General features: G+C 51.4%; 1 protein-coding gene and 1 pseudogene across 1 annotated transcript; both read left to right on the top strand.

Moving 5' to 3' along the window:
• Positions 1–248: 248 nt before the first annotated feature.
• On the top strand, positions 249–3348 carry LOC148525202 (uncharacterized). The gene is made up of 2 exons (XM_088471149.1): positions 249–1113; positions 1822–3348. The coding sequence occupies exons 1-2, from the start codon at positions 249–251 to the stop codon at positions 3210–3212; spliced, it is 2256 nt and encodes a 751-aa protein (XP_088327275.1). The 3' UTR covers positions 3213–3348.
• An 839-nt stretch (positions 3349–4187) lies between these two features.
• Positions 4188–4287, top strand: LOC148525201 (U2 spliceosomal RNA; annotated as a pseudogene).
• The last annotated feature ends 17940 nt before the right edge of the window (positions 4288–22227 follow it).

Below are 22227 nucleotides of genomic sequence, written 5' to 3'. Positions count from 1 at the left end.
ACGGTCCGTCCTATTGGTCTGGTGGGGGTGAGTGTAAGTCTGCAGGGGTCGCCATTCTTATTAGGGGGAGCCTCTTCACACTAGATTCTGTTCAGGAGCTCGTCTGCGGCAGATTGCTTATCGTAGACGGCTCCTGGGCAGGTGAGCCTATTAGGCTAATCTGTGTGTATGCACCCCCTGGTAAGAATGAGCGTTTGGAGCTTTTCCAGACCCTACGGCTGCAGCTCGCAACCACTAGGGCAGTAATGATGGCCGGAGATTTCAACTGCCCCATGGAGGAGGATGGACGCAGCACCTGCAACACTGCTAAGCTTGATTTGACATCTAAACTGCTCATAGAAATGGTAACCGAAGCTTCTCTGCGGGATGCTGTGGGCTCCATGGGGGCTGGCTCCGTGAATTACACGTGGAGCCGCCCCGATGGCTCGGTGCATTCCCACATTGACTTTGTGTTTACCTCTAGAGCAGTGAAGCAGAATAGGCATGCTATGGTTCCCTGCTTCTTCTCTGACCACAGAGCCATTCTCTTCCAAGGAGACCTGGGCAATGGTTTTCCTCCTGGCCCAGGCTCCTGGAAGTTGAACTGTGCTCTGCTGGAAAGGGAGGAGGTGCTGGCCGAGCTGAAGGATGCCTACATCACATGGAAGAATGATAAATGTTATTTTGAATGCATGAGTGATTGGTGGGAATATGTTAAGGCTAACATTCGCAGTTTCTTTCAGGTCAAAGGAAGACAACAGGCGTGCGACCGAAAGAGGAACTTCAAGGGACTGCAGAGACAACTGCAGTCCCTGCAGGACCTCCAACGGTGCGGCTGGGACGTGAGAGATGATCTGGAGGAGACCAAAAAGAGCCTGAAAGGGCACTTCGAGGAGGAATCCAGACGCATCATCTTCCGTTCCAAGGTGGAGAACCTGGAGAAGGGTGAGAAATGTAACTCTTTCTTTTTCAGGAAACTCCACTCTGGCCACACGCCCCTGACTGAGCTGCGAGATGAGACCGGTATTCCCAGGCAGGGGAAGGAGGGCGTCATGAAGGTCATCACGGACTACTATGGCGACCTCTACTCCCCAAAGACGACGGACAGTGCTGTGGCTGATGAGTTCCTGTCAGGTATCACTAACACTATTGATCCTGCAGGTAAAGCAGCCATGGATGCTCCCTTGGTGTTGGAGGAGTTGCACTCTGCCGCTAAATCCTTTAGGCAGGGCAGGACCCCGGGCAGTGATGGTCTCCCAGCAGAGCTCTATGTAGCGCTGTGGGACCTCATTGGCCCGGACCTGCTCGAGCTGTACAAGGAGATGGTGGTGGAGGGCAAAATGCCTCCTTCACTGAGGGAGGGACTGATCACGATCTTGTATAAGCGTAAGGGGGAGAGATGTGAGCTGAAAAATTGGAGGCCCTTCTCTCTCCTGAACGTGGACTACAAGATCCTGGCCAAGGTACTTGCCAACAGGCTGAAGGCTGTCATCGGACAGATCATTCACCCGGACCAGACCTGCGGCATTCCTGGCCGCAGGATTGCAGATAGCCTTGCCCTCCTCAGAGACACAGTCCATTACATCAAGGACCGGAACGTGCATGCGGCTCTGGTCAGCCTTGACCAGGAGAAGGCCTTTGACCGTGTCTCACATGAGTTGATGGGTAGGGTCCTGCAGAGGTTTGGGCTTGGTGAAATGTTTTGCACGTATGTTAACCTGATGTACCTTGATATTCACAGCTCGGTGTTGGTGAACAGCTGGAAGACTGACCCCTTTCCTATTCTATCTGGGGTCAGACAAGGCTGCCCTCTTTCACCTCTTCTTTTTGTTTGTGTTATAGAGCTCCTGGCTGTATGCATCAGACGGAAACCAGAGATCAGAGGGGTCATCGCACCGGGTCCAGACCGTAGAGAGGCCAAGTGTTCGCTGTACATGGACGACGTCACTGTCTTCTGCGCTGACCAGAGTTCGGTGACAGCACTCGTCCAGACCTGCGAGAGCTTCGGCCGAGCTTCAGGGGCAAAAGTCAACTGCGGGAAGTCAGAGGCTATGCTGTTCGGGCAGTGGCACCTGTCATCCTCCGCTCCATTCCCCTTTGCTGTCAAGCCGGACTTCATCAAAATTCTGGGAGTCTGGCTTGGTGGTGAAGGTGTGGCCCTGAAGTGCTGGGACGAAAGACTTGCCACTGTAAGGCAAAAAATTGGACTGTGGAGCCTCAGAGACCTTACCATCGAAGGAAAAGCACTTGTACTGCGCAACGAGATCCTTCCCGTTCTGCAGTACACAGCGCAGGCCTGGCCACCTCTGGTCACGGTCTGCAGGGCCATCACAAGGGCAGTGTTTCACTTCATCTGGGGCTCCAAGATGGATAGAGTAAAGCGGACAGTTATGTACAAGGAGCCCCTCAAAGGTGGAAAGGGAATACCAGATATCCCCACCATGCTGCGAGCCTTCTTTGTGTGCAACTGCATCCGCAGGACTTTGTGTGAGACTGATAATGACTCTGCAGGAAACTCCATGTCTCGCTTTTTCCTCCTACCCCTTTGGAGGGCCCTAGGCTGGGCTAAGTGGGACAGCTCCATCCCTTACAACTGGAACACTCCCTGGTTCTACCTGGATGTGTCCAAGTTTGTGAGGGAGCACCAACTGGAGGGAGTTAAACCTGACTTGTGGAAACCAAAGACTATCCACAAGCTCATCAGAGCAAAAGACGTTATGGAGCCTATTCCAGGGCTCCCTTCAGCAACTGCCAAGCAGGTATGGGACAATGTGGCCTCCAAAAGGCTCACAAATAGACACAAGGACATGTCATGGATGGCAATCCAAGGGGGTCTGCCCCTAAGGACATTCATGCACTCCCGTAACCTGTGCAGGTACAGACATTGCCCCTGGTGCATCTCTCACGAGGAAACATCTATGCACTTGTTTTGGGACTGTACTTATGCACAGTTGTTGTTAGATGCCCTGGAAAATGAACTCAAAGACTGTGTGCCAAGGAGCAACCTTTCGTACCACTCGGTACTTTACGGACTGTTTCCTGGCACCCACACCTATGGGGCAATCCAGGAGGCCTGGCGCCTTATGAACTGTGTTAAGGACGCTTTGTGGCTTGCCAGGAATCGCCTCATTCTGCGGAGGGAGAGGATGTCTATCCAGGACTGTCGCAGGCTGATTCACAGCCTGCTAAGAGACTATTCCATCATGGACAGCCCTGAGGAAGAAGAGGACTAAACCCCCCTTCTTCTGCCCCCTCCCCCCATGCTTGATTGTCCAACAAGGACTGGGACAGTGGCCCCTTCCCCCATTTTTCACAGAGACTGATGTTTTGTTGATATGTCTTTCTATTTATTTACCCTTCCCATATATGTGTCCGTCTTTCAATAAAAACTTCAGTTCTGTGATTCCCCCCTCCCTTCCCCTCTACCCTCCACACCCATAGACCTTGTTGATTGTGGTTTTTGTTTAAGTAGTGAATGAATAATGCAAAGTATTATGTATAGTATAGGATGTCTTGTGCTATATGTTTTGCAATGCATTATATTGTATATTTGATTATGTTTGATAGTGTATTGGGTTTAGGCTGTGCTGCGACACAGTACACTTGTATGTGTGATTTATGTATGTTTTTTGCCATCTTTATGTTAATAAAGAATGCTTTTTCAAAAAAAAAAAAAAAATACTGTCATGTTGGGTGAATAGGACCAAATGGACACGGACAGTCTTTATTCTTATGTGGGTTTTAGGAAAGGACCATTGTGGGCTGTCATCTTAGTGAATTATAAGGTGGAGTTGTTAAAAAGCATAATGCAGTATAGACAGCTCTATTTAAATATATGTGAATTGTTTTACCCTTCATGCATTTTGTTTGTTTTTGACGCAATGTTTGCAATATTTTCCTGTGGGTTTTTTTGCATAAATAAATTAATAAATAGTGGGTACAATAGAGTAAGTTTATAAAAGATATATATATATATATATTAAAAGGGGAAATAGAAAAAATATTCTCCCTATTTCTACATGTGTGTGAATTAAACTACCCCCAGAGTTAGTTTTTTTTCCAGTAAAATCAGTCCTTGGAGGGGTGTGTCTCTCCCTTGGTTTGCCAGGGGTGCTCGGACCACTAAATACACCCCTGTCCTCTGGTTCCCTTATCAGGCCTGCTCCCACAGTATCCCCCTCACGCTCCTGGTAAAGTAAGGGAGAAGGATCGCTTCTCGGCCTTTTTGCTAAGATCAAGTGTAGTATCTGTTCTTATCAGTGCGGACTGACTGGACTTTGATTACACTCAGGCTCCAGAGGACCTGCTGCTGCATTTTTTCTGGACCTGCACCGGCCGAGGAAGCTGAACGAGGACTGCTGGGAGGAAGAAGGATTTCGACCTGCTGAGGGTGAGACTTGCCTGCTCTGCCCTCTGGAGAAGCGACTGCCGATCTCCGACCAGCGTCCCCCAGACCGACTGCGACGAGGAAGGACTACAAGTAGCAGAGGGTTAGACTTGTTTGCTCTGCCCTCTGTGAAGCCGACCTCCGACCAGCGACGACCAGACCCTGCGACAAGGAAGGACTTCGACCAGCATTGGGCTAGACTTGTTGGATCTGCCCTCTGCGAAGGCGACTTTCGACCTCGGACCAGCGGCGACCAGACCCTGCGACTGCGACGAGGAAGAACTTCGACCGGCATTGGGCTAGACTTGTTTGCTCTGCCCTCTGCAAAAGCGACCTTCGACCTCCGACCAGCGCAGACCCTTCTCCAGCCCCACTTCGACCCCGGGCAAGAAGCAGGAGAGATGGCCTCAGCTGCCCCAACCCCGGTGCCAGCTCCAGCCTCCGCTCCAGCCACCTCTGCCAGGAAGAAGACGGGAAAGAAGGGACCAAAGCCGGCCGAATCTCTGCCCGACCAGGTCCCATCCACCTCCACCGCCCCTCCAGCAACAGCCCCCGGGAAGCCCAGCCAGGCCCAGCCCAAGGGTACCCCAGCCTTGGAGCCCTGGATGAGGCAGACCGTGGTGATGAAGCTGAAGGAGGTGGAGGGAAAGATGCCGGACATGACGACAGAGACCTTCGGCATCTGCTGGATTTCTCAGTTATCCTGACCAGCCACGGATCTGCAAGACCTGCGGTGGGAAGGACCACTTTGGGAGAGACTGCAAGGTGGCAGCCTGCAAGAATTGCAAGGTGGCAGGACACGACACCAAGGATTGCCCCACTCAGAAGACATGCAACCTCTGTGGGGAGGTGAACCATGTCTACAGAGACTGCCCCAATAGGGCGAAATCCTATGTGGCAGCAGTGACTGGACAAGGCCAGCAGAGGCGCCAGGAGGGTAAGAAACCTTCCACCCCCACCCCACTCCCTCGCACCCGTCCTACCCTTCCTACCCCACCCCTTCCCACCCATCCTACCCCACTCCCTCCTCCCACTGTGACAGCAACTCCCATCCCCACTGCTGGCACAACCCCTCCCCCTTCTCCCACTCCCTTCTCCATCCCACTGTCTCTTCCACCCCCCCTGTCTCACTCCTCTCCGAGGAAGAGTTTCCCCCTCTTGTATCCTCTGCAGGCACTTAACAGACGAGTAGGAAGCGAAAGGAGTTTGACAGCCCAGCTGCTGACCCCAATCCTTCCAAGAAGTTGGCGGTAGAGCAGGTCGAGAACCCTCTTCTACTGGAGGACGAGATGGAGGCGATGGTGGAAAGCCTCGTGGAGGAGGTAGTACCTGACCTGAATGCTGACAACTTGATCGAACAGCTGATCCAGAGCTGTATGCAGCCGCCCCAACAGGGCGATCCAGCAGCCGTTCAAGAGGAAGCACCGCCCGACAAGAGTGGTAGCTAAATGTATTTTCTGTGTTCTAACCTTTTTTCTCCCAACTAATGGTGTCTTTTTCCCTTTTTACCATTAATGTTTGGAGTATTAAGGATAAGTTTAGAAGACAGTCTGTGTTTGCATTTTTAGATACTCAGAAATGTGATGTTTACATGTTGCAGGAATGCTCTATTCCTTTTTCCAGGTCCTATAGACATCTGGGTCGGCAGTGGTCTCATGGTCCATCCTATTGGTCTGGTGGGAGTGAGTGTAAGTCTGCAGGGGTCGCCATTCTTGTTAGGGGGAGCCTCTTCACACTAGATTCTGTTCAGGAGCTTGTCTGCGGCAGATTGCTTATCGTAGACGGCTCCTGGGCAGGTGAGCCTATTAGGCTAATCTGTGTGTATGCACCCCCTGGTAAGAATGAGCGTTTGGAGCTTTTCCAGACCCTGCGGCTGCAGCTCGCAACCACTAGGGCAGTAGTGATGGCCAGAGATTTCAACTGCCCCATGGAGGAGGATGGACGCAGCACCTGTAACACTGCTAAGCTTGATTTGACATCTAAACTGCTCATAGAAATGGTAACTGAAGCTTCTCTGTGGGATGCTGTGGGCTCCATGGGGGCTGGCTCTGTGAATTACACGTGGAGCTGCCCCGATGGCTCGGTGCATTCCCGCATTGACTTTGTGTTTACCTCTAGAGCAGTGAAGCAGAATAGGCATGCTATGGTCCCCTGCTTCTTCTCTGACCACAGGGCCATTCTCTTCCAAGGAGTCCTGGGCAATGGTTTCCCTCCTGGCCCAGGCTCCTGGAAGTTGAACTGTGCTCTGTTGGAAAGGGAGGAGGTGCTGGAGGAGCTTAAGGATGCCTACATCACATGGAAGAATGATAAATGCTATTTTGATTGTATGAGTGACTGGCGGGAATATGTTAAGGCTAACATTCGCAGTTTCTTTCAGGTCAAAGGTAGACAACAGGCGTGCGACTGAAAGAGGAACTTCAAGGGACTGCAGAGACAACTGCAGTCCCTGCAGGACCTCCAATGGTGCGGCTGGGATGTGAGAGATGATCTGGAGGAGACCAAGAAGAGCCTGAAAGGGCACTTCGAGGAGGAATCCAGACGCATCGTCTTCCGTTCCAAGGTCGGGAACCTGGAGAAGGGTGAGATATGTAACTCTTTCTTTTTCAGGAAACTCCACTCTGGCCACACGCCCCTGACTGAGCTGCGAGATGAGACCGGTATTCCCAGGCAGGGGAAGGAGGGCGTCATGAAGGTCATCACAGACTACTATGGCGACCTCTACTCCCCAAAGACGATGGACAGTGCTGTGGCTGATGAGTTCCTGTCAGGTATCACTAACACTATTGATCCTGCAGGTAAAGCAGCCATGGATGCTCCCTTGGTGTTGGAGGAGTTGCACTCTGCCGCTAAATCCTTTAGGCAGGGCAGGACCCCGGGCAGTGATGGTCTCCCAGCAGAGCTCTATGTAGCGCTGTGGGACCTCATTGGCCCGGACCTGCTCGAGCTGTACAAGGAGATGGTGGTGGAGGGCAAAATGCCTCCTTCACTGAGGGAGGGACTGATCACGATCTTGTATAAGCGTAAGGGGGAGAGATGCGAGCTGAAAAATTGGAGGCCCATCTCTCTCCTGAACGTGGACTACAAGATCCTGGCCAAGGTACTTGCCAACAGGCTGAAGGCTGTCATCAAACAGATCATTCACCCGGACCAGACCTGCGGCATTCCTGGCCGCAGGATTGCAGATAGCCTTGCCCTCCTCAGAGACACGGTCCACTACATCAAGGACCGGAACGTGCATGCGGCTCTGGTCAGCCTTGACCAGGAGAAGGCCTTTGACCCTGTCTCACATGAGTTGATGGGTAGGGTCCTGCAGAGATTTGGGCTTGGTGAAATGTTTTGCACGTATGTTAACCTGATGTACCTTGATATTCACAGCTCGGTGTTGGTGAACGGCTGGAAGACTGACCCCTTTCCTATTCTATCTGGGGTCAGACAAGGCTGCCCCCTTTCACCTCTTCTTTTTGTTTGCTATAGAGCTCCTGGCTGTATGCATCAGACGGAAACCAGAGATCAGAGGGGTCATCACACCGGGTCCAAACCGTAGAGAGGCCAAGTGTTCGCTGTACATGGATGACGTCACTGTCTTCTGCGCTGACCAGAGTTCGGTGACAGCACTCGTCCAGACCTGCCAGAGCTTCGGCCGAGCTTCAGGGGCAAAGGTCAACTGCGGGAAGTCAGAGGCTATGCTGTTCGGGCAGTGGCACCTGTCATCCTCCGCTCCATTCCCCTTTGCTGTCAAGCCGGACTTCATCAAAATTCTGGGAGTCTGGCTTGGTGGTGAAGGTGCGGCCCTGAAGTGCTGGAACGAAAGACTTGCCACTGTAAGGCAAAAAATTGGACTGTGGAGCCTCAGAGACCTTACCATCGAAGGAAAAGCACTTGTACTGCGCAACGAGATCCTTCCCGTTCTGCAGTACACAGCGCAGGCCTGGCCACCTCTGGTCACGGTCTGCAGGGCCATCACAAGGGCAGTGTTTCACTTCATCTGGGGCTCCAAGATGGACAGAGTAAAGCGGACAGTTATGTACAAGGAGCCCCTCAAAGGTGGAAAGGGAATACCAGATATCCCCACCATGCTGCGAGCCTTCTTTGTGTGCAACTGTATCCGCAGGACTTTGTGTGAGACTGATAATGACTCTGCAGGAAACTCCATGTCTCGCTTTTTCCTCCTACTCCTTTGGAGGGCCCTAGGCTGGGCTAAGTGGGACAGCTCCATCCCTTACAACTGGAACACTCCCTGGTTCTACCTGGATGTGTCAAAGTTTGTGAGGGAGCACCAACTGGAGGGAGTTAAACCTGACTTGTGGAAACCTAAGACTATCCACAAGCTCATCAGAGCCAAAGACGTTATGGAGCCTATTCCAGGGCTCCCTTCAGCAACTGCCAAGCAGGTATGGGAAAATGTGGCCTCCAAAAGGCTCACAAATAGACACAAGGACATGTCATGGATGGCAATCCAAGGGGGTCTGCCCCTAAGGACATTCATGCACTCCCGTAACCTGTGCAGGTACAGACATTGCCCCTGGTGCATCTCTCACAAGGAAACATCTATGCACTTGTTCTGGGACTGTACTTATGCACAGTTGTTGTTAGATGCCCTGGAAAATGAACTCAAAGACTGTGTGCCAAGGAGCAACCTTTCGTACCACTCGGTACTTTATGGACTGTTTCCTGGCACCCACACTTATGGGGCAATCCAGGAGGCCTGGCGCCTTATGAACTGTGTTAAGGACGCTTTGTGGCTTGCCAGGAACCGCCTCATTCTCAGGAGGGAGAGGATGTCCATCCAGGACTGTCGCAGACTGATCCACAGCCTGCTAAGAGACTATTCCATCATGGACAGCCCTGAGGAAGAAGAGGACTAAACCCCCCTTCTGCCCCTCTCCCCATGTGTGACTGTCCAACAAGGACTGGGACAGTGGCCCCCTTCCCCCCTTTTCACAGATACTGATGTTTTATTGATATGTCTTTCTATTTATTCACCCTTCCCATATATGTGTCTGTCTTTCAATAAAAACTTCAGTTCTGTGATTTCCCCTCCCCTCCCCTCTACCCTCCACACCCATAGACCTTGTTGATTGTTGTTTTTGTTTAAGTTCTGAATGAATAGTGCAGTGTATCATGTATAGTATAGGATGTCTTGTGCTATATGTTTTGCAATGCATTATATAGTATGTTTGATTATGTTTGATAGTGTATTCCGTTGAAGCTGTGCTGCGACACAGTACACTTGTATGTGTGATTTATGTATGTTTTTTGCTACCTTTATGTTAATAAAGAATGCTTTTTTCAATCAAAAAGCCCAACCAGGAACCATGCCTGCAAAGGGGCTCTCACCCCGGTCACCCTCTGGTTCCCTGACTGGGCCAGCTCAGTCACAGTATCTCCCTCGCGCGCCTGGTTAGCTCTCCGAGTCACTTCACACGCAGAATATCTCATGCTCTCCAGGAGCCCTGGCTGGGAAGCCTCACTCGCAGAATCTCCAATACTCTCCTGGAGCCATGGCCAGGCTGCTTTGCTTGCAGAATCTCCCATGCTGTCCTGGAGCCCTGGCCGGGACACATTCCTCCCAGAATCTCCCTTGCTCTCCTGGAGCCAGGGCAGGAACGCCTCTCTCTCAGAATCTCCCATACTCTCCTGAAGCCCCGTTGGTCTCAAGGCCAGTCATAGTATCTCCCTCGTGTTTATGGTTAAGGGAGGCAGAAGGTTTGCCCTGTTCAGCCCAACTGGGAACCAAGCCTGCAAAAGGGCTCTCACCCCAGTCACCCTCTGGTTCCCTCTCCGGGCCAACTCACTCGCAGAATCTCCCATACTCTCCTGGAGCCCGGGCTGGGACGCCCCACTCGCAGAATCACCCATACTCTCCTGGAGCCCTGGCTGGGATGCCTTGCTAGCAGAATCTCCCATGCACTACTGGAGCCTAGCCAGGACGCCCCGCACACAGAATCTCCCCTGCTCTCCTGGAGCCCTGGCTGGGACGCCTAACTCACAGAATCTTCCATGCTCCCCTGGAGCCCTGGCTGGGATGCCCCGCTCACAGAATCTCCCATGCTCCCCTGGAGCCCTGGCCGGGACGCCTCCCTCGCAGAATCTCCCATGCTCTCCTAAAGTGCTGGCCGGGACACCTCGCTCGCAAAATCCCCCATGCTCTCCTGGAGCCCGGGCCAGGATGCCTCGCTTCCAGAATCTCCCATGCTCTCCTGGAGCCCTGGCCAGGATGCCTCGCCTAGAGAATCTCTTATGCTCTCCTGGAGCCCTGGATGGGACGCCTCGCTCTCAAAATCTCCCATGCTCTCCTGGAGTCTTGGCCAGGATGCCTTGCTCCCAGGATCTCCCATGCTCTCCTGGAGCCAGGGCAGGGATGCCTCACTCGCAGAATCACCCATACTCTCCTGGAGCCCTGGCCGGAACGCCTCCCTCCCAGAATCTCCCATGCTCTCCTGGAGCCCGGGCTGGGACGCCCCGCTCGCAGAATCTCAAATTTTCTCCTGGAGACCTGGCTGGGATGCCTTTCTCGCAGAATCTCCCATGCTCTCTTGGAGCTCTGGCCGAGACGCCCCACTCACAGAATCTCCCATGCTCTCCTGGAGTCCTGACCGGGATGCCTCACTCGCAGAATCTCCCATGCTCTCCTGGAGCCCTGGCCGGTAAGCCTCGCTTGCAGAATCTCCCATGCTCTCCTGCAGCCCTGGCCAGGATGAACCCCTCGCAGAATCTCCCATGCTCTCCTGGAACTTGGACAAAGACGCCTCACTCACAGAATCTCCCATGCTCTCCTGGAGCCCGGGCAGGGACGCCACGCTCACAGAATCTCCCATATTCTCCTGGAGCCCTGGCCAGGCTGCATCGCTCGCAGAATCTCCCATGTTCTCCTGGAGCCCTGGCCAGGACGCCTCCCTCACAGAAAATCCAATGCTCTCCTGGAGCGCTAGCCAGACTGCCTCCCTCGCAGAATCTCCCATGCTCTCCTGGAGCCGTGGCCGGGCTGCGTCACTCGCAGAATCTCCTATGCTCTCCTGGAGCCCGGGCAGGGACGCCTCACTTGCAGAATCTCCAATGCTCTCCTGGAGCCTGGGCAGGGATGCCTCGCCTTTTCAGCCCACCCGTGAACCATTCCTGTGCTGGGACTTTCACCCCGGTCACCCTCTGGTTCCCTGATCGTGCCAGCTCAGTCACAGTATCTCCCTTGCGCTCTTGGTAAAGGGAGGGATAAGGTTCGCCCTGTTCAGCCCACCCAGGAACCATGCCTGCCATGATGCTTTCACCCCGGTCACCCTCTGGTTCCCGGATCGGGCCATCTCAGTCACAGTATCTCCCTCGTGCTCCTGGTAAAGTGAGCGAGAAGGTTCGCCCTGTTCAGCCCACACGGGAACCTTGCCTGCGATGGGGCTTTCACCTCGGTCACCCTCTGGTTCTCTGATCGGGCCAGCTCAGTCACAGTATCTCCCTCGCGGTCCTGGTAAAAGCAGGGAGAAGGTTCACCCTGTTCAGCCCACCCGGGAACCACGCCTACGAACGGGCTCTCACCCCGGTCACCCACTGGTCCCCTGAAGGGGCCAGCTCAGTCAGAGTATCTCCCTCACACTCCTGGAAAAGGGAGGGAGAAGGTTCACCCTGTTCAGCCACCCAGGAACCATGCCTTGGAAGGGGCTCTCATCCCGGTCACCCTCTGGTTCCCTGATCAGGCCAGCTCAGTCACAGTATCTCCCTCTCTCTCCTGGTCAAGAGAGGGAGAAGGTTCACCCTGTTCAGGCCACCCAGGATCCATGCCTGCGAAGGGGCTCTCACCCCGGTCACCCTCTGGTTCCCTGATCGGGCCATCTCAGTCACAGTATCTCCCTCGCACACCTGGTAAAGGGAGGGAGAAGGTTCGCTCTGTTCAGCCCAACCGGGAACTATGCCTGCGAAGGGGCTCTCACCCCTTTCACCCTCTGGCTCCCTGATCGGGCCAGCTGACTCACAGTATGTCCCTCGCGCTCCTGGTAAAGTGATCGAGAAGGTTCGCCCTGTTCAGCCCACCCAGGAACCTCGCCTGTGAAGGGGCTCTCACCCTGAACACCTGATCGGGCCAGCTCAGTCACAGTATCTACCTCGCGCTCCTGATAAAGGGAGGGAGAAGGTTCGCCCTGTTCAGCCCACCCGGGAACCACGCCTGCAAAGGGGCTCTCACCCCGGTCACCCTCTGGTTCCCTGATCGGGCCAGCTCTGTTACAGTATCTCCCTCGCGCTCCTGGTAAAGGGAGGGAGAAGCTTCGCCCTATTCAGCCCACCCGGGAACCATGCCTGCGAAACGGGCTCTCACCCCGGTCACCCACTGGTCCCCTGAAGGGGCCAGCTCAGTCAGAGTATCTCCCTCACACTCCTGGAAAAGGGAGGGAGAAGGTTCGCCCTGTTCAGCCCACCTGGGAACCACGCCAACGATGGGTCTTTCACCCCGGTCACCCTCTGGTTCCCTGATCGTGCCAGCTCAGTCACAGTATCTCCCTTGCGCTCCTGGTAAAGGGGGGATAAGGTTCGCCCTGTTCAGCCCACATAGGAACCACGCCTGTGAAGGGGCTCTGACACTGGTCACCCTCTGGTTCCCTGATCGGGCCAGCTCAGTCACAGTATCTCCCTTGCGCTCTTGGTAAAGGGAGGGATAAGGTTCGCCCTGTTCAGCCCACCCAGGAACCATGCCTGCCATGATGCTTTCACCCCGGTCACCCTCTGGTTCCCGGATCGGGCCATCTCAGTCACAGTATCTCCCTCGTGCTCCTGGTAAAGTGAGCGAGAAGGTTCGCCCTGTTCAGCCCACACGGGAACCTTGCCTGCGATGGGGCTTTCACCTCGGTCACCCTCTGGTTCTCTGATCGGGCCAGCTCAGTCACAGTATCTCCCTCGCGGTCCTGGTAAAAGCAGGGAGATGGTTCACCCTGTTCAGCCCACCCGGGAACCACGCCTACGAACGGGCTCTCACCCCGGTCACCCACTGGTCCCCTGAAGGGGCCAGCTCAGTCAGAGTATCTCCCTCACACTCCTGGAAAAGGGAGGGAGAAGGTTCACCCTGTTCAGCCACCCAGGAACCATGCCTTGGAAGGGGCTCTCATCCCGGTCACCCTCTGGTTCCCTGATCAGGCCAGCTCAGTCACAGTATCTCCCTCTCTCTCCTGGTCAAGAGAGGGAGAAGGTTCACCCTGTTCAGGCCACCCAGGATCCATGCCTGCGAAGGGGCTCTCACCCCGGTCACCCTCTGGTTCCCTGATCGGGCCATCTCAGTCACAGTATCTCCCTCGCACACCTGGTAAAGGGAGGGAGAAGGTTCGCTCTGTTCAGCCCAACCGGGAACTATGCCTGCGAAGGGGCTCTCACCCCTTTCACCCTCTGGCTCCCTGATCGGGCCAGCTGACTCACAGTATGTCCCTCGCGCTCCTGGTAAAGTGATCGAGAAGGTTCGCCCTGTTCAGCCCACCCAGGAACCTCGCCTGTGAAGGGGCTCTCACCCTGAACACCTGATCGGGCCAGCTCAGTCACAGTATCTACCTCGCGCTCCTGATAAAGGGAGGGAGAAGGTTCGCCCTGTTCAGCCCACCCGGGAACCACGCCTGCAAAGGGGCTCTCACCCCGGTCACCCTCTGGTTCCCTGATCGGGCCAGCTCTGTTACAGTATCTCCCTCGCGCTCCTGGTAAAGGGAGGGAGAAGGTTCACCCTATTCAGCCCACCCGGGAACCATGCCTGCGAAACGGGCTCTCACCCCGGTCACCCACTGGTCCCCTGAAGGGGCCAGCTCAGTCAGAGTATCTCCCTCACACTCCTGGAAAAGGGAGGGAGAAGGTTCGCCCTGTTCAGCCCACCTGGGAACCACGCCAACGATGGGTCTTTCAGCCCGGTCACCCGCTGGTTCCCTGATCGGGCCAGCTCAGTCACAGAATGTCCCTCGCGCTCCTGGTAAAGGGAGATGGAGAAGGTTCGCCCTTTTCAGCCCACCCAGGAACCTCACCTGTGAAGGGGCTCTCACCCCGGTCACCCTCTGGTTCCCTGATCGTGCCAGCTCAGTCACAGTATCTCCCTCGCGCTCCTGGTAAAGGAAGGGAGAAGGTTCACCCTGTTCAGCCCACCCAGGAACCATGCCTGCGAAGTGGCTCTCACCCCGGTCACCCTCAGTATCTCCCTCGCACTCCTAGTTCCCTCTCCGGGGCCACCTTGCTCGCAGAGTCCCCATGGGTCTCATGGAGCCCGGCCTGGGCCCCCTCGGGTGGGAGTAGACCCCCCGGCATTCTCTCTTGCCCGCTCCTAACAATCCGGCGGAGGAATTCCCCCAGATGTCATGGCATCGTTGCTGCGCGCCACCTTCAGCGGCGACTTCTCCCTCTCTTTCCCGAGGCCTTGAAAGCTCCGGCCGGACGCGTGCACCCTGATCCGACCTCATTGGGGCCTCCGCAGAGGGGAGTATTTTTTAAATAGCCACCCATGAAATTAAACATGGGGAGAGTGCTAAGGTGGGGACATGCCCCCCCAGGTGCCTCCTCCCCCCTGGTGGACACGTGGTGCAATTGCACCCCCAAAATATTTTTTGGGGAAAAAAAGCCACCCATGAAATTAAAACATGGGGAGAGTGTAAGGTGGAGAAACACCCCCCCCCCAGGGGCCCCCTCCTCCCCCTGGTGGACACATGGCACCATTGCACCCCAAAATTTTTATTGGGGAAAAAAATAGCCGCCCATGAAATTAAAACATGGGGAGAGTGTAAGGTGCAGAAATTCCCCCCCCAGGCGGACACGTGGCACCATTGCACCCCAAAAAATGTTTTGGGGGAAAGAATAGCCACCCATGAAATTAAAACATGTGGAGAGTGTAAGGTGCAGAACCCCCCCCGATGAATGCGCAGTGCCACTGCACCCCAATTTTTTTTGTTTATATAGCCACCCATGAAATTAAAACATGGGGAGAGTGTAATATGTAGAAATGCCCCCCGGTAGACGCACAGCACCACTGCACCCCAAATTTATTTATTTTTTTGTAAATAGCCACCCATGAAATTAAAACATGGGGAGAGTGTAAGGTGGGGACACGCCCCCCAGGTGCCCCCCTGTTGGATGCGCAGCAACACTGCAGCTGCACCCCGGTAATTTTTTTTTAGTCTTTTCGGGAAGCCTCGCTGCTGCCACGGGGAGCCCAGTCTCCACTTACAGGTTGAAATCAGTATTGCAGCAGTGCCCAAAAGCGTTCTTCCTTTTTTTTTTTTTTGTCGGTCAGAGATCTCTTAAACACACACCCTCAGCACGGCATGCACACCGACAACCATAATACTCTTGGAAATGTGATTTTCAGGGACATGCCCTATTGCTATGTGGGGTAACAGGGACACGCCTCCTCTTTCGTCCCCAATGGTTTGACTCACGGGGACTTAATTTTAGGTCCCCGCTGTGCTAGATCTACCACCGGTGTTGGTGTGCTGTCCACCCAAAGTCCCCAGAAAGATAGAATTGCAAGAGCACACACCAACACACACACCTAATGACTACAACAGTTGTGCTTATTTTTCAAACACAGTATTGAAATTAGGGCTTAAAACTTGTTGGCAGCCATTTAAAAAAAATAAAAAAATGTCTGCAGACCTTAAAATGAAGCTAACAAACAGGCCATCAAACACATAAAATATACAATAAACACACACACACACAGAAAGGCATACACAACACAAAGCATACACCATGGAATGCATATAACATGCATTACTTACTTTGGCGGATATCCACCCGCAACTGATCAAGGAGGGCAGGGGTCCGCCTCCGGAGATCTGACCATCTCCTCTCCAGCTGCACAACTGTACGGCGGAAGCCCATGCACCGAAGCCTTCTCCTCACCTCCGCGTACGCCCACATTTTTATGCGATAGGACACATGCGGGCCCACGGGCCCCAGGCGCCGGTCCATTATGCCGGTCAGAATGTGCAGCTCCCATCTACTGAAACTGAAGGAACTCATGATGGCAATGTCAAATATTACAGTGTGTAAAGTTTATATCAACTAGGGTGCAGTCTGATTGGTTGGCCATTCAAAAATGGTGGATAAACACAGGACATTTGTTGATTTAATACATCTATAACAACACAACACCTATCATACATCATGTGACTCACCTCATTCCACAGCTAGGATATGCCTGTGCGTCTAGTAGGGCACTCCCAACACTACACAGCTCCTTGTGAAAGTGTGTGGAATTGTGAGGGGCAATTTTTTAAGGGTGTGTTGGTTGCTTGTGCATTGCGTAGTGCACTGCATGGGAATGGTGCACAGTAGCAGACGCATACGCATATTGCTATAAATAGCAACGCCAGGTTTTTAAAAATTTGCATTCATGGATTCTGAGGAGGTCAATGTAGAGGACTGCATGAGTGATATACATTAATTTCTGGATGAATTTGGTTTTGGAGTTGCTTCAGAAATTGAAGTAGTGGATACACTTCCAGATGAGGCTGAGAAAAGTGTGACTGATCTCACACCAGATGATCCTCCTGCACAAACACATCACCGCCAAATGTGGCTGGCCCATCAAGTGGAATGATACAAAGTCAAGTTAAACCTTGTCGGGTTTCAGATATACTCATCCAGGTGGCACTAACCAGATTCACTTTTGGACATAAGATTCCGTTTTGTGATTGGAAAAAAATCCGGGTGAAATTTACAAAGATCATCAATTGGAAGCACTCCACTCATTTTGAGTCCTATTTTCTTCGTAATATGTAAGTTTTTACCAAAAATTTTGTATTTTGGGTTACTGTAGAAAAAAAATATTTTCTCTAGTTAACAAAACAAATAATTAGTAAAACTAAAAAATGTTAGCCAAATGGTCTATATATCTATATCACTCATACTAAAATGTTTTTGCATAAAACTAATTGATGCCAAATTTATCAAAAGGTGGAGTGACCTTTGCAGTCAACTCAAAATGAAGCTGAATTTGCAGATCAAACACTTTAATGGCCAGGGGGACCCCTCCCTGACAACTTGGCTTTGACCAAAAGCCAACATCTACATTTGGGGGCCTTAGATAGGAGGATAGTGGTGGAGGCAAAAGTAGACCACCAGGAGCCTCCACAAGATGACCCACATGCTGAGTCTGGTAATTATTTGCATACATCTGGCTCGGCATCTGTTTTTTTTTATTTACTTTATATTAATTTTTTTTTTCACCCATTTGTTAGGAAGTAACATGGCTGAAAGTCTTACAGATGGATGGGGTGACAGCACAACCTCCATCAATTGTGTCTCCCCCATTCTCCACTGCCCCCCTTAACCGAAGTCCTGGATGGGCTTAGGGTGGCAGTGTTAAGGCAAGCAGCAGCCATGGAGGCTGTCCAGGCCAGCATGGTCCACCCGGATCCGTAAATTCAGCTTAGAAAAAATCCAATTGATGATCTTTAATTTATTTCACCCAGAACTTTCCAAATGTATGTCCAAAAATGTAATCTGGTTTGTGCCCCTGGAAGGCCCACAAGGAATTTCTTGACTTTGTATTGTTCCAAGTGATGGGCCTGCCACATTTTGAGGTGATGTGTTTGCAGGAGGTGGAGGAGGCTCATTTGGTGGCAGCACAGGCACACTTTCCTCACCCACATCTGCAAGTGTGTCCACATCTTCATTTTCTGTTGGTAATCCAAAACCAAATTCGTCCAGAAATTCATGTATTTTTAATGAATTACATTTTATTTTATTTTTTTTATGTTTTCCAATTATGTATTTTTAGAAAATTAAATTGCAAATATTATGGTGTTGGTATTTTCAAAAATCCAAAAAATAAATAAATAAAAAACAAAATTAATCTTCAATGACAGAATATTTTTTGTACCTTCTTGCAATATAAAATATTTTGATAAAAATAGTATGCTAGAACACATCCAGCTCTGGCCTGCAAGAGCCAGAGTATTTACTCTGGAATGGCATGCTGGGCATGGAATGGCATGCTGGGATGTGCAGTTCCACAACCAAAAAAGCACTTTCATTTTAAAAACCACAAAAAGAAAAAAAATATGTATTTGTGAACTTTAAAAATATAGGGACTATTGTTTGGGAATTTAAATTTCTTTGGAAATTGGTATCTTATTTAATATCCAATTAACAAACAAAATAGACAAAACAATTTGCTATTATACAGTGCAATGAGTAACACCTGTTACTCTATTAATTGACTGCAGACATCGGCAGAGGAAGAAACAATCGCCTGCACACACGGTGCTTGTGATAGACCTTGGGCAACCACAAGCACTGCAAGTAGTTCCATCGTAATGGATGCAAACTGACGTGTACAATGACGCGCCCTTTAAATTATGCACGCCGTTAAAATTCCGTTTTGACGGTCAGACACGCCTGAGTTCGCAGCACCACTCTCCCGTTCACAAACACCTTCCCCTGTTACGACCCACAAACGGCACTATCCGTCACTCAAATCAGCGACCTGATAGTGGCTTACGAGCAACCAAAATCAGATTGCAGCGAATGGCTTGCGCACGCGCACTGCGAATTATACGCATGCACAGATGGGCGAAAATCGCTCAGAGCGAGCGGGTCTGAATCAGGTCCTATGTCTTCAATGTAGGATCACATATAAATAAATAGGAGTTAGAAAAGGTTTAATTACCAGTAGGGGTGAGCGGGTTCGGATTTCTGAAATCCGAACCCCCCCGAGCCCCCCCGATCCGAGGCAGATCCGAGTCAGGCTCGACTTTTCCCGCCTGACTCAGATCTGAAATCGAGGCAAAACGTCATCATCCCGCCTTCCGAGTCTCACGGGTTTTGGAACCTATATAAGGTACCCGCTTCGGCGCCATTTTCTCACTCGGCTGTGGACAGTGAAGAGGGAGGGTGGGAGTTAGGGCTGGCTGGGCTGTGTAGTGTAGTGTAGTGTAGTGCAGAGTAGTGTTGTGCTGTGCTGTGCTGCGCTGCGCTGCGCTGCTGTTGTCCACTACTTCAAAGTCCATAGGGGCTGGCTGTGTTGTTGTGTGCTGCTGTTGTTAATAGGGGCTGTGTCCACTACTTCAAAGTCCATAGGGGCTGGCTGGACTGTGTTGTGCAGTCAGTTCTCCATAGGGGCTGTGTCCACTCCAAAGCCCTGTGCAGTGTCCGAGTCCTAAAGGGGTGCTGTAGTGTTGTCCAGGGGGTGCTCTGTCCATCAGGGGTGCTCCCCCTAAGTGCTAAAAAAAATAATATTTTTTGTGTGTTTGTGAATTGTGTGCGCAGTAGCCGCACGTGCATCAACAAAGTAGTGCCAAGCGTGCGCCTGTGTCATAAGTAAAGGGCCGGCTGGCTTGACCGTTAAAGGGTGCTGTAACCCCCAAAGTACACTCCAGTCCAAACCAAAAAAAAAATTATTTTCTGTGTTTGTGAATTGTGTGCGCAATAGCCGCACGTGCATCAACAAAGTAGTGCCAAGCGTGTGCCTGTGTCATAAGTAAAGGGCCGGCTGGCTTGACCATTAAAGGGTGCTGTAACCCCCAAAGTACACTCCAGTCCAAACCAAAAGAAAAATTATTTTCTGTGTTTGTGACTTGTGTGCACTGTGGCTGCAAGTGCATCAACAAAGGAGCAGCGCCAAGCGTGCGCCTGTGTCCCATAAGTAAAGAGCCGGCTGGCTCATTTCTTAAAGGGTGGTGTAACCCACAAAGTGCACTACTCTCCAGCAAAAATAAAAAAATATTTTCTGTGTTTGTGTGCGCTTTAGCAGCACGTATATATCAATATAACATAAATGGAGGACCAAACTTTCTCCGATAAAAATAAAATACGGAAAGATCAAGAACCACTTCCTCCTAGTGCTGTTGCTGCTGCTGGGAGTTGTTCATCATCCCAGAGAGGAAGTAGGAACATCACTACTTTTACTAAACAATTGACCTTCCAACAGTCCCAAGCGATGAGGATGAAGTACGACAGCAGTCATCCTGAAGCAAAACGTATAACTGAGGCCTTGACTGCTATGTTGGTGTTAGATGTGCGTCCGGTATCCGCCATTAGTGCAGTGGGATTTAGACAATTGATGGAGGTAGTGTGTCCCTGGTTCCAAATCCCGTCTAGATTCCACCTGCATCCTCAAAGCAGCAGCGACAAGCGTGCGTCTGTCTGTTAAAGGATGGTGTAACCCTCAAAGTGCGCTCCACAAACAATAAAAATATTGTTCTTCTTTTTTCTGTCTTTGTGAATTGTGTGGGCTGTAGCCGCACCTGCATCCTTAAAGCAGCAGCGACAAGCGTGCGTCTGTCTGTTAAAGGGTGGTTACACCCTCAAAGTGTGCTACACAAACAATAAAAATATTCTTTTTTTTTCTGTCTTTGTGAATTGTGTGGGCTGTAGCCGCACTTGCATGCTCAAAGCAGCAGCGACAAGCGTGCGTCTGTCTGTTAAAGGGTGGTGTAACCCTCAAAGTGCGCTCCACAAACAATAAAAATATTCTTCTTTTTTTTTCTGTCTTTGTGAATTGTGTGGGCTGTAGCCGCACTTGCATCCTCAAAGCAGCAGCGACAAGCGTGCGTCTGTCTGTTAAAGGATTACATCAGTGACAGCATCCAAGTAGGCATGTCAGACAGTCCGTACCTGTACTGGCAGGAAAAAGAAGCAATTTAGAGGTCCCTGTACAAACTGGCTCTATTTTACCTGAGTTGCCCCCCCTCCAGTGTGTACTCTGAAAGAGTGTTTAGTGCAGCCGGGAACCTTGTCAGCGAAAGGCGTAGGAGGTTGCTTCCACAAAATGTGGAGAAGATGATGTTCATAAAATGAATTATCAACTATTACAGGGAGACCAGCCTACAGAACGTACAGAGGGACCTGTGGTTGTGGATTCCAGCGGGGACGAATTAATACTCTGTGAGGATGAGGATGTACACAACACTGAAGAGGGTGAGGAATCGGTGGATGAGGAGGATGAGGACGACATCTTGCCTCCGTAGAGCCAGTTTGTGCAGGGACAGATTAATTGCCAGCTTGTTCTGTGGGGGCCCAAACGAACCAATCATTTCAGCCACAGTTGTGTGGCAGACCCTGGCACTGAAATGATTGGTTTGTTAAAGTGTGCATGTCCTGTTTATACAACATAAGGGTGGGTGGGAGGGCCCAAGGACAATTCCATCTTGCACCTCTTTTTTTTCTTTGCATTATGTACAGTTTGGGGCCTAGTTTTTCAAACTGCCATCCTGTCTGCCACTGCAGTGTCACTCCTAGATGGACCACGTGTTTGTGCCGTCCACTCGTATCTCTTAGCATAGTCATCCAGCTACCTCGGTGCAACCTTTCGGACATAAAAACACTATTGTGAGGTGTGAGGTGTTCAGAATAGACTGGAAATGAGTGGAAATTAAGGTTATTGAGGTTAATAATAGCATAGGAGCAGAAAAACCAACAAATTCTGTGATTTTAGCTGTTTTTATTCTTTTTTAAAAAAAAATACAGATCCAAAACACAAAACCCAGAACCCAAAACACGGAAGGGTGGTTTTGGCAAAACCAAACCAGATCCAAAACACGAAGAAAGATCCAGATCCAAAACCAAAACACAAAACACGAAAAAGTGGCCGGTGCACACCCCTAATTACCAGTTGATTTGTGGTGGAAAGTAGAACAGATGAGCCATAAACACCGCTCTATCCTGAGAGTAACTGACAGATAAGTGCAATGGGCAGGCTACATTTATTTGCCAGCAGTGATCTGTGTTTCCTTAACAAGAAAAAAAGACTGTGAATGTTCAGCATTACCTGAGGGAGCGCAGGGTAATGTTAATGTGTCTCCTGCAGCAGGAGGATGAGATATGCATGCAGTAGGGGGATGTGTGTGCTTTGCATGCTGAGAGCCAGAGTAGAATATGAATGCTGAGAATGTGATTTCCATAGTGGAAGGGGC

Source organism: Taudactylus pleione, unplaced genomic scaffold (genome assembly GCF_031769625.1).
Source record: "Taudactylus pleione unplaced genomic scaffold, aTauple2 ptg000110l, whole genome shotgun sequence".
In the NCBI taxonomy this organism is placed as follows: domain Eukaryota; kingdom Metazoa; phylum Chordata; class Amphibia; order Anura; family Myobatrachidae; genus Taudactylus; species Taudactylus pleione.
This window is presented reverse-complemented; position numbering and strand designations above follow the sequence as displayed.

Excerpts from the sequence above, each read along its gene's own strand:
- LOC148525202 (XM_088471149.1), top strand. The coding sequence starts at position 249 with ATGGCCGGAGATTTCAACTGCCCCATGGAGGAGGATGGACGCAGCACC. Across the intron at positions 1,114-1,821 it reads GGCTGATGAGTTCCTGTCAG|AGCTCCTGGCTGTATGCATC; the intron begins GTATCACTAACA and ends TTTGTGTTATAG.